This window comes from Scylla paramamosain, chromosome 38, assembly GCF_035594125.1.
Source record: "Scylla paramamosain isolate STU-SP2022 chromosome 38, ASM3559412v1, whole genome shotgun sequence".
Classification (NCBI taxonomy): domain Eukaryota; kingdom Metazoa; phylum Arthropoda; class Malacostraca; order Decapoda; family Portunidae; genus Scylla; species Scylla paramamosain.
This window is the reverse complement of record NC_087188.1, coordinates 15206235-15218734: the sequence shown is the minus strand read 5'-3', so window position 1 is coordinate 15218734 and position 12500 is coordinate 15206235. Positions and strand designations below refer to the sequence as shown.

General features: G+C 46.4%; 1 protein-coding gene and 1 long non-coding RNA gene across 11 annotated transcripts in view; both read right to left on the bottom strand.

The window, feature by feature from the left end:
* Positions 1–12500, bottom strand: part of LOC135091877 (uncharacterized) — a 231607-nt gene that overhangs the window by 101733 nt on the left and 117374 nt on the right. The window contains exon 1 of one of the 9 annotated variants that reach the window (XR_010262672.1): positions 3148–3269. The exons of the other annotated variants lie outside the window; for them this stretch is intronic. This is a non-coding gene — a long non-coding RNA (uncharacterized LOC135091877). Of the gene's footprint in view, positions 1–3147; positions 3270–12500 lie in introns of those variants that run through there. 9 annotated transcript variants of the gene reach the window in all.
* The window catches only part of LOC135091876 (zinc finger protein Noc-like), an 8810-nt gene continuing 2089 nt past the window's right edge, over positions 5780–12500 (bottom strand). Inside the window, exons 3-4 of one of the 2 annotated variants that reach the window (XM_063989918.1) lie at positions 10683–10939; positions 5780–7137 (exon numbers count right to left, since the gene is read on the bottom strand). In XM_063989918.1, the coding sequence (XP_063845988.1) occupies positions 6711–7137; positions 10683–10939 (684 nt within the window). In that variant the 3' untranslated portion in view covers positions 5780–6710. Of the gene's footprint in view, positions 7141–10682; positions 10940–12500 lie in introns of both variants that reach the window. The other variant, XM_063989917.1, reaches the window with a different exon arrangement.

Here is a 12500-nt window from a genome sequence, read left to right as displayed (position 1 = left end):
CGAGCGTCGTCCTGTCAACTCGATGGCCATGGATCCACCAGCCATTGCACGTAAACCTTCCTTTGCTTCGAAGACGCTGGGAAAGGCCTTGATCACAGCAGCAGCGTGCCCCCGCACGCTGCTGTGGCGTTGGGTCGTAGGAATGAGGCCAGCTGATCACTTCTGTGGGCGTAGATAGAGGTGGCTGCGAGGCGGTCGGGGTACTTGATGGAGCTGTTGCCGGTGTGCTGTTCTTCCCTGCGTAGCGGTCGGATTTGAGCCGGAAAATCTTCGGGGAGGATTCCGAGAGCGATGGAATCGTACCAGCTAAGCAGCGCCCCCTTCACCTCCTTCACCACGCTCACAACAGTCTCAGCTTCCCTGTCGCCCAGTTGCAAGTGCGACGAGAAAGTTCCTACACAGGTGAGGGGGTGATTACCGGCAGCATAAAGTCCATCACCATCAGCGGGCGCCAAGCTGGAGGGCGGGGATTCCAAGGAGTGTTGCCGTGTCGAGGCCAATAACGGTCGTTTCGGCCCCAGAGTCAGGAGTCCACGTAATCTTGTCTCTTCCAGCGGGATGTGTGGCGGTAATGAGCACCTGGGGGCGCAGGTCGTGCCGTCACCGTCTTTGTGTATACGCCTGATAAGAGCTGGTATACACTGGCACTGGCTCCCCGCCTCGGGCCTGCACCGCGATGAGGAGAGACAGTTGAGGAACTCCTCGAAGCTCCTCGTCGTTTCCTCACTGTCTGCTGACATACACTCGCAAAATGCCCTCTTTTCCCGCAGTTACGACACACTTTATCTATTGCCTGGCATCCCCTTTTGTCACTGCGACAATCTTTGCCACAACGATAACAGCCCGTGGGGCTTGAGCCCCCGAAACTGCCCTTCCTGTAGTTCGAGACAGCGTTCACACCATGGCTCGAAGAGTGAGAGCCGCCCCTTAGTACTGCACTACACTGGTTAGCGCTCTCTGATGCTCTGCAAATATCTATGGCGTTTTCAAGGGTGAGTTTCTTGTTTTCCAGCATGCGTTTCAGAGCCACTTCGTCTCGTGTCCCAACGACAATTCTGTCACGCAGCTGATGGTTTATGCACTGGTCGCAAAAGTCACAGAAATTGGCGATTTCCTTTACAGCACATAAAAAGTCGTCAAAACCTTCTTGCGTTTCTTGCACGCGGGAGTAGAAGTCTCTTCTATCCATGATGATGTTGCGCTGGCTTCGCAGGTACTCACACATTGCATCGAGGATGGTTCTTAACTCCGCGTCTCTCGGTAAGCTTATCCCGTAGCGAAGTGTACGGGTCCACTCGTCGTCTAGGACAGCAGCGAGTGCCGCCCTCTGCTCAGCCAGGGAGAGACAGTCTATCCTGGCGAGGGTTACGTATCCTTCAAACTTATGGCGCCACGTGTCGAACTCACGTAAAGATGCTGACGCCGTTAAGTGAGGAATGATGGTGGCGGACGTCGGGAACCTCGCGCCCTGGGTAGACGTGCTGCGGGCTGTGGTTTCGCCTTCATTGCTCGCCGTGGTGCGACTGGGAGCTTGTGTCCCCACTCTCTCCAGCAGCTGGGTTAAACGCTCCTCGCGAGCCTGACTCTGCTCCGACTGTCGCGCTAGCAGAGCCTGACTCTGCTCCGACTGTCGCGCTAGCAGGGCAGCCAGCGCCTCCAACTGCTTCTCCATTCTGCGCCGTACCCACTGCAGCCTTGTCCTGATCCTACTCACTGCGCCATGTTCGACTCTTGACCAGCAGGGGCACAGGAAACGCAGGTAACAGTGCAGGTGTTTATTCACAGAAGGTGTGAACAGAAGGCTGGAGGTAGGTGATCTCCCGGCGCCAGGCCGCGCACTTCAACTTAACACTTATGACTGAAGCCTAGCTCGTTCACTCATACACGTGTTCATGCCTCACACAAGTCTCGCTCATTCACTCGTTCACACAACTAGCTAACAACCACACATCGTCCATCTAAACACACCACCTAATCTTCTCTTTACCACTGACGTTCCTCGCTTAGTCTATCTCTCATTGTCCCCATGGTAATGTTTTCCTGGCGGGCGTGAGTCGAACAATGCAAGACCCTCGTGCCTATGTCAGCCAGATTTAGTCTTTAATGGTCTAGTTCCAGCGTAAGAGGATTGTCCAAAGAGCTTTCACTAGGTATATTGTCACGCCGTTAGACTGACTCCCCGCTATGCTAAAAATGTAATGATGCATTTATGTTCCTGAGATTGATGAAGGGTTAGGTGCATCAAAGAGGGCGAGGAAGATCTGAGGAAGGGAAGAAAACCAAGTGACCTCACAGTGTGTATTACGTAGGAGTGGTATGCAGATGCCTTCAGTCTGGTATTCTTTAGTTTGGCTTTGTTGCATCACTGTGTTTTGTGCGGCTGTGATGAAGATGAAGGAGCAGAATGAGGGGGTAAGAAGAGAAGAAAAGATGAGAGCTAGAAAAATGAAGAAAATGTGATGTTTAAAATAATAACACAAAAAAGATGGAGAGAAGCAGATGCAGGAGGAGGAGGAGGAGGAGGAGGAGGAGGAGGAGGAGGAGGAGGAGGAGGAAAGCAATAAATTATAGCATAAAAAATGAAAACCGAATAATCACATACACACACACACACACACACACACACACACTAATACCACTCCCATGTCAAAATAAAACGTCAACAAAGCAACATAAAGGGCGACTTTAGATAAATCCCACTGAGAGACAAACAATTACACTAAAATAAATTAAGCATCTCAACTTTTTCTCACTCCAGAGTTGTGAGTGACGCGAAATTTTCTACAATAAAGTGATCATACTTAACTTCTTATAATATTGATTTTTTTTTTAATTCCAAGTAAGTTTTCCCTAATCAAAATCTCTATAATTTTAAGAGGAAAGTATTTCTACTACTACTGCTACTACTACTACTACTACTACTACTACTACTACTACTACTACTACTACTACTACTGGAGAAGCTCCTCTCTTTTCCTCTTCCTTCCTTCTCCTTACCAGTACCATCACCACTTCCTCCTCATTTTCACTTCAAGACCATCTATAATCCATCATTAAATAACTAGTACAACTGCCCAACTACAATTACTATTCCAACTACCTAATTACTACCACTTTAACCAATACAAGTATCACTCCAGTCCTTACTTTTCGTCTAATCGTCAAACTTGCTCCATCTCCCGAATATAACGAAGCAAACCAGAGAAACGCGTGTTAATTTGGGTCAGTGAGAAGAGCACGTACACCTCCCTCTGTGGTCTTCCGTGTATTAGTGACGTCACGGGAGATGCGAGGTGAGGAGACTGTGGACTGAGGCAATGGTTCTCTTGGGAAAATGACGTTAGTGTTTACAAAAGAATAATAAAATAAGGGAAGCTGCAAGTCATCAGGCCTATACGAAACACAATAAATGCTTCTTGAATGTTAGTTTTTATAGATGGCCTTTATACTGTTTGATAGGGAATGATTTGGGTGTTTCTGAGCCAGTGATAGTGCAATAAATGATGACGTGTGATAAGTGATGATGAAACTGACGGTGATAAAAGAAAATATGTAATACTACTGCTACTACTACTACTACAACTACAACTATTACTGCTACTGATACTACTTAAAGAATAAAAAAAGAAAGAAGAAAATACGAAAGAAAGAAAGCACAAGAATTCTATTATTATGTGTAAGTGTAAGCACTGTGACACACAAAGACACACACACACACACACACACACACACACACACACACACACACACACACACACACACACACACACACACACACATTAGCATACCCAGTCAGGTGTTCATGGTTGATGTTCATCCCTAATTAACCTGTGAACGCACGTTTTAAAATAACATTTCCGAACATTTAACCGCTAAACACATAACGAAGCTAAATCACACACACACACACACACACACACACACACACACACACCTATCCTCCCCCTCCTACACACACACACACACACACACACACACACACACACACACACAGAGACCTTCCTAAACAAGACATCAGAATTACCAAAGGTGCAAACAGAAGCCGAGACATTCTTTCTTGGAATTACTTACGGAATTACAATAGACAAGGTGTGGAAAGACTGTCTGTTGGTATTCTTCACTCAATCTGTGGCGAGTCAAGGAAGAGATGAACGGATGAGTGTCGCAATACAGGACTAAGGCGCTTTGTGTGTGTGTGTGTGTGTGTGTGTGTGTGTGTGTGTGTGTGTGTGTGTGTGTGTGTGTGTGTGTGTGTGTGTGTGTGTGTGTTTCTTTTGCTCAACTGAGTGTCTTTCTTTAGTTTGACGTTGTTATTGATTATGTGTGTGTATCTCTCTCTCTCTCTCTCTCTCTCTCTCTCTCTCTCTCTCTCTCTCTCTCTCTCTCTCTCTCTCTCTCTCTCCAGCAAATATTTTCCTATTGATTCCTCTCTCTCGTTCATCATTCTTTTCCTTTTATCTATACGAGGCACAGACGATTAATTATCCTTCCCTCTCTCTCTCTCTCTCTCTTCTTTCTTACAGCGTTACTTCAAGACCGCACATTAGACACTTCAAGTCTACATACCAGGACTGAGAAATAGACCACAGCAATATATCAAAGACCACACCCTTGACAGTAAGACCGAGGAAGGAATACTTGAGACCTTACCGTTAGAAACACCAGTTATAGACGGAAAAAAAAAAAAAAAAAAAAAGGCCACAGCAATATTTAAAAGACCACAGATTTTAAGAGTAAGACAGCCGAAGTGCTTCAACATCAGTGTTAGGAAGACTGGCGTTTCAAGCCCGTAAAGTTATAGTCCACAGTACACACAGATGAACACATACGAGTATTAAGTGTAAGTGTCCCTACGTCCCAATGTCTTTCTGTCCTCGTTTCCTTTACACAGAAATGAACGAAGCGAAAAATCCACGAACTGCCAACAGCGACAGAAATTTGCAGTCTGCTTCACAAGTCACGCCACGCCATAAAGTGCACAACCACACCACTAAGGGTACAGACAGACATTAAGAGACGCATAAACCACCTTTACATCCTCCCTGTATTTACGATAATGCAACCCGTACATAACCCAACCCCCCCTCCCCACTCCAAATAATGGCCTTGTATTTAGATTCAGTTTACAAAATGCACCGCGAGTTTACGGCGGTTCAAAAGATGTCTATTTTCGTGAGATCGAGGGGAATTCATGGCTATTTGTGGCATATTTACTTGTCTCGGGAAGCGCCGCGCGGGGAAGAAGGCGGTGACGCGAAGCTTAATTATGAGGCGAGACTTTACGACCGCCCCAACCCACCGGCGAAGAGTTACGGCGGCGGTGGCGGCGGCGGTGGTGGTGGTGGTGGTGGCGGCGGTGTGGGAGGTGGCAATGTTTTTGAAGACTTTCTAGGAACTGTGACTTGTTAAATCTTTCCGTTTCCTCTCTCTCTCTCTTTCTCTCTCTCAGCAATGCCCATCAATAGAATGCTCCACTATCCCATAACGGCTCTGAGCATTTCACCCAGAGGAGAGACAAAGGACCGCATTCTGAAACACTTCTGCGCCGCACCTCCACTACATTCAAAAGCCTCCGCTACTTGAAGTTACACGCGTTTTCAAGGGTGTCTTTATGGTTCTAGTGACAGATTAATATTTCCACATTAGTTACACTCTTAAGAACCTGGCTAAATATACTGTTGCCTTTGAAAAATTAGTTTCAGAATACGGGGAAACGAAGGAGCATCGCAAGACGTCCACTGGCGGAGAAGCGAGGGCGGAAGGATAGGCAGAGACAAAATCGATCTGTAAATAAATGCATTTCCCTCTAAAACTTGGCTTACAGATATGGTACAATAAATATACAAACAGATACTTCGCTGCTGCTGTTGTTTTTTTTTCTTTTTTGCTGCAAACACATGACATGACACACTCAAGTAATGTACAGTGAATATATAGAGCGTGTGGGGGTGGGGGGAGGTTATGGAGGAGGTTGTGGGGAGGTTATGGGGGAGGTTGTGGGAAGGTTATGGGGGAGGATAGGGATTACTGGAGAAGGGGTTGAAGATTTATAACACTGACATCTCAGAATAGGTTTGTGATAGGATTGAAGGGGAGGAGGGGGAAGGGTAGCCTGCCCCATCCCCTCTTCTCCGTTGCCCCTCCACCCCTCACCTCCCCCTCCTTCTCCTCCTCCTCTCCCCCCCACCTCACATGAGATCACAGATCCCCAGCCACGACTTTCGGGGAGAATGAACGAAAAATAAAACTAATATGATTGTCCTCGACCCTCAAAGAAAATCACAGATCGTTAAGTAAAACATGGCTCGCACGCACGCACACGCACACGCACACGCACACACAACATTGACGATGAAACAAAAATCTCTCTTTCTCTCTCTTACGCTGATTCTCTCTCTCTCTCTCTCTCTCTCTCTCTCTCTCTCTCTCTCTCTCTCTCTCTCTCTCTCTCTCTCTCTCTCTCTCTCTCTCTCTCTCTCTCTCTCACGCAGGCACACACACACACACACACACACACACACACACACACACACACACACACATTACATTCCCTCCTTCTCTAGTGAATAAATGAAAACAAACAAAGATGACTCAATAATCTTCACATATTCACATAAAACACCGATTTGTACATATTGAAGAAGAAATAACATCACAGCACACAAGGGGAGACCACGCCCTTGGCACGCCCATCCCACGCCCACACACAACTAGTGCAACCCTGTGGTAGCACCCAGGCCGCGGGCGTACAAGGAGTAAGGGTTGTAGTAGGCGGAGAGTGGGTGCGGGGGGAGGCCGGAGAGAGTGGCGGCTGAAAGGGCGGAGGCTGGAAGGGGCGCCGTAGGGGGGAGATGACCTAAGGGCGGCTTGGCATATGGGTGGTAGCGTGCAGCGGAGAGGGGCGACAGTGGTGGGGTTGGGTAGCCACGCGGGAGGTGGCCGGCGAGGAGTGGGTGATGGAGGGCGTGGAGAGGCAGCGTGGAGTCGGAGGTGGAGAGATTGGTGTGGCTGCGGAGGTGCTGAAGGAGCTCCTCGGAGGTGGAGAACCGCTTGCCACAGAAAGTGTCGCCCGCTATCCAGTTGCACACGTAGGGTTGGTGTGAGCCGCCGACCAGCCCCGGGGGAGGGTAGAGACCACTGCTGCGCCACACAAGAACCATTAGAACCATTAGTATCGCCACATTGCCCCATTACCCAAGCCTGTCTGGTATAATGCATGATTCACTAGTGTTATTTCCCATTATCCCAAGACTTGTCTAGTATAATACATGATTTACTGGTGTCATTTTGTCATCATCAGTGTCAACATCACTTTTTACCACCCTCAAATCAGCAGTAATATCATGACCTTGTGTTTTTTTTGTCTCTCAGTGTGGGGGGAAGGTAACTACAGGAAAAGACTTGTTATTTGGCTGTGTATCTCACCACCACTCCCCGCCCACACCAGCCCCGTTACTCCCACACTCACCACCACCACTACTATCATCACCACGCCACTAACATCCACTAATCACAAGACCAAATCACACACAACACTAATATTACTGTCATTACCGCTTGTCTTTGAGCGCTCTTAGTCAGAACTTGCAACCGCCACCACCACCACCACCACACCACCACTACTACTACATGAAACCACAATCAACTTCAACAAGATGACAAACATTGTAGTGACGTGACCGCAAGGAGCTGCCGTCATCACCATCACCACGTATCATCACTACATCACCTCCCACCACACGGCACTCATTCACCACCAACGTCTGTTCACCAACCATCACTTTGCTATCATCACCCTCATCACCACTTCATGACGGCGTTGTCTGACGCTACCTGTCGCAAGCGCATTCGCATCGTAACACACACACGCATAGACACACACGCAGACACGCACACCATTACTGCCAACAAGAAAGGCATCACCAAACCACAACGCACTTCTGAATCTACCATATCCTGAGGCGCCTCGTCCATCACAGCCGCGAAACTAGAACGCCAAGAATCACAAGAAAATAAAGACGCACTTATACACTTCAGCCAAATGACTTTTACATTCTTGCCACGAATTACAGAAGCGAGTGTAGGTTTTAAAAAAGAGAGCGAGAGAGACAGACACAAAAATGCAAGTGGGAAATAAGCATAAATCCCACGTGAGGTATTTAATTTTGTTCATCCTTCTTTCATTTTATGATGCGTCTTTCGCTAAAAATTATATGAGAGCAAGAATATAATTTCACGTCTGACCGAACACCAATTACCAAATCCGAAAGACGCTCCACTACGTAAAAGGAAAACGGGATTTGAGTCTGTGTGTGATGGGGGGAGAAGGAATATCGCTTTAGTACACCAGCCGCCAACTTTCACTGTAAAATACTCTAGATTTCACGAGACCCAGTGGAAGAGAAGGGCGTGACTATGGCAGGGCGACCTTTAGCTTAGCACAAAGGAAGACAGAGTGAGTCGGCCGCCTTGTGACCTCCAGGCAAGACTTCAGGGATTTTAACAGAGCAATTTTGAACGCAGGAAAATAGAACCTTGCGAAAACCTCCTTGCTGGGACTTGAAGACGAAACTAAAGGGAAAATGACCTGGTTGTCTTTGCACGTTTCAATAACATGTTCTTTTGCGTGTGTGTATCTTTTTATTGCTTTTCTATCTGTATTTTGTATTTGTTAGGTTGCTGATTTTTTTTTCTTTTTAAGGAAATATTCGTTTTGGCTTAGTACATTCTGAGATAGGGTATTGAAATTTGTATGTATTCTAGTATTCGTATTAATATATTTATGCTTATTTTTTTCTGTTTACTGCAATGTATTAAGCATAGTTTTGTTATTGTACTATTATTTTATCATAGTTTTCTCAGCTTGGATACAATTCAAATTTGTGCATCTTTTAGTATTCATATTAATATTTTTCATCTTTAGTTCTACAGTCTACTGTAATGCATTAAATATAATTCTATCAGTCTAGCTAAAATTTGTATTTACTTGGATATAGTTATTAAAATTCGTGCATTTTTTAGTATTTTCCTCCGTGTTGATATTTTTTTACTTCTAGTTCTACAGTTTATCATAATGCAGTAGGTGTCATTGCAGCTACTCGTATTTACCATTATCTCTCTCTCGATCTCTCTGGTAACTGTTTTGACATTAAGCTGGCGATGCTATCTGACCAAACAAGTTATATTCTTTGTTATAGCTGCACCTGTCACTTCTACTGCAGGAACGCCGCACTCGTCGCAGTTTTACATTCTCTAGTTGCTATAAGATAATTCCCATTCATTTGCACACTCTTTCCTCACATGTGGTAAGTTGTAAAAAGTTTCACTGCAGTCGAGATTACACACCGAATTTACATTTACTACATTTACCTGTCCATTATTTCAAAACTTACGACTGCCAGTTTCCCTGTGGTCGATTTCACGCCTAAAAAAAACAATCGCGCCGAACGTTACTCGTGTACGTGAAGCTTTTGAAAACCAGTAATCTGAGAAGACGGCTTCAGTGAACGTGACAGGCGCATCACACAGATTACAGGTGGCAGGGATGACTCGAGCACACCACACACCACACACCGCTCAAAGGGATTCTGGGAGTCATCATATTTCACAACGACCAGAAAACGATACAGAGAGAGAGAGAGAGAGAGAGAGAGAGAGAGAGAGAGAGAGAGAGAGAGAGAGAGAGAGAGAGAGAGAGAGAGAGAGAGAGAGAGAGAGAGATATCCACACGCCTGGACCAGAAACTCTCCTAAACACCTCTACACAACACCTGACTGAATTTAACTGAATCTATAACATAACCAGGAAGAATTTAACCTACATCTACAAAAAGAAAAATAATAATATTGACACAACCAAACCAGAACCTACAAACTCTCCCAAGAACGTTTAGACAACAATGACTGAACCAAATTGAACCTGAAAAGAACCAGGAAGAATTTACCATCTTGAACCTCATAAGCACCAAACAGAGATAAAACTAACGAGACAGAACCCTAAGGAACCTAGCCTATATCTAGAACCACACCAAACACACCCACACAACACACTGACAGACAAAAAACATAACTGAGATTAGAACCAAGAGGAGCTTATGTAGGACCTCACTCAAGCACTTCCCAGCAACAAACAGACAGACGTTAATGAACACAACTCTGAACTTACGCACTTAAACTCCATCTAGAACCTTACCTGAAGTCTTCTATGTAACAGACACAACAGAACTGAACGTTGAAGGAGCCAGGAAGAGACTCACTTCTTCCAAGCACTTCTAAACACCACTCTACTCGACAAAACAGCCATAACTTAGCAGAACCCCAAGTGAAGCGAGGAAAACAACACCTTTATGGGGAAAGTGAAATAACAAACCACGGAATGATATACAATGCAAAACACCGACATCACCTTAACATTTGACCCTCAGAACAACAATACAACCCACAGGTGACGATCTAATCAACACCTGAACCCGCAGGTAACCTCCCTGAATCACAGCCGTGGAGAGAAGGGAAAGCAACTGACTGGGGGTAGTAAAATATGACAAGAACATCATGAACTTAAGACCTCAGTTACTTTTTGTGTGTAAGAGAAAGACATGACCCAGGAAAATAAAAATTAATGTAAGAAAAGTCAGAACCTCCCTCTTGAAAGACCTTAAGTCACAGGAAGGAGGAAATACTTACAGGGTAGAAGCAGGTAGGGATGGTAACAAGCCGGGTAGCGATGCCAGATTCTTCGTATGCGTCGCAATCTGTGAGCATTGGGAGCATCCGGGGGGGCAAGTGCCGTTTACCACCTGGGCAGCATGGGAGTTGATCTGGCACCCGCTGCAGTAAGGATCCCGGCACACTGGCACTACAGTCTCAGTGCCACTCGCTGTTTTGACCCTCGCGTAACCAATGTAGGGACTGGATAGAGCTGCTGACGTACTAGTTGGAACCTGGTGTGGGAGAGCAGAGGTCTTAGCGAGTGAGGGTGAAAGGAGATGAAGGAGAATGATAAGGTCGTGGCGGTGAAGGAAGGAAGGAAGAAATATGATAAGTGGAAGTGCGAGGAGGGAAAGAGGAGAGAGAGAGAGGGAGGGAAAGTGATCGTGGTGGTAAGGACGATGCTGGGAGCGAAGGAAGGAAGGAAGGAAGAAATGTGATAAGTGGAAGTGCAGGGAAGGAAAGAGGAAGGTAATAGGAGGGAGGAAAAGTGATCGTGGTGGAATGGGAGGAAGGAACGAAGGAAGGAAGGAGGGAAGGAAGGGAAGGAGGGTCTAAGTTGAGAAAAGATATATTAAAAAAAAAAAAGGGCGCTGATGAGGGAAGAGGTGTTAAGAGGAAGGGAAGAAAAAGATGACAGAGGAGGAGGAAGAGGAGGAGGAAGAGGAGGAGGAGAAAAGATCTGGGAGGAAGAAAAGAACAAATGATGGTGATTTTAAGAGTGCAAAAACCAGAGAGAGAGAGAGAGAGAGAGAGAGAGAGAGAGAGAGAGAGAGAGAGAGAGAGAGAGAGAGAGAGAGGGGAGTCGAAACTTGATCCAATTAATGACCCAGAGGAAATGGCGAATGAAGCGTAAAGAAGAAGGATTACGGACAGAAAAGAAAACTAGGGAACAATGAGGGACGTGAGAGAGTGACGCAAGATGGAGGAGGAGGAGGAGGAGGAGGAGGAGAGGAAGACAGGTGTGAGAGGTGAACAGATACGCAATCAAGCGAACGAGATCAGGTGAGCGAGAGAAAGAGCACAGGATGATGAAACGAAACCGGTACCAAAAAGAGAGAGAGAGAGAGAAAAAAAGTGAATGAAAAAGGAACAGACGGAGGTGGTGAAGGAAGCAATGACATGAGTAGGTGATGCCAGCGGGCGGTGGAGGCGAGGAAGTGGGGCAGGAGGGGAGAAAATGAACCATCCATAACTAAACTTCCTCTCAACTAAAAAGAATTCGCACGTTAAAGCGAAGCAAGGCACAGAAACACGTGGATCTTGAGTAGTGAGCGAAAAGTTTTGAAAAATTTGAGTCCCTCTGGCTGGCCCGAGCGGAAGTGACGTCACCGTGAGTCATGGCCACACACCTGACTCGGGAAATTAATGGCAACACTCAGCTTTGGAGGTTATGTGGATGCGGCAGGTGAAAAAAAGGTGTGACTAATGAGGGGATTGGTGAAAAAGATGAGGGCGGCTGACAGGTGGGCGGAGCTGTGTCATGCAAGACGTGGACTGAAACTACCTTTTCACCGCCTTGTCTCACCTTAATGGCCTTTTAAGAGGTGTGTGTGTGTGTGTGTGTGTGTGTGTGTGTGTGTGTGTGTGTGTGTGTGTGTGTGTGTGTGCCTGCCTCCCTCATCTTGCATCCCGCTCCCTCTCGCCACAGCCTTGAGTCTCGCCCACGCCTCACTCCTCCTAAATATATGAGCCCCTGACAAAACGTTCTCCTGAACCAACATTAGCCCCGCGCCTCCATAAATAATGGACCAACTAACTGCGCCTCACTCAAGCTCACCCCCACCAAGACAA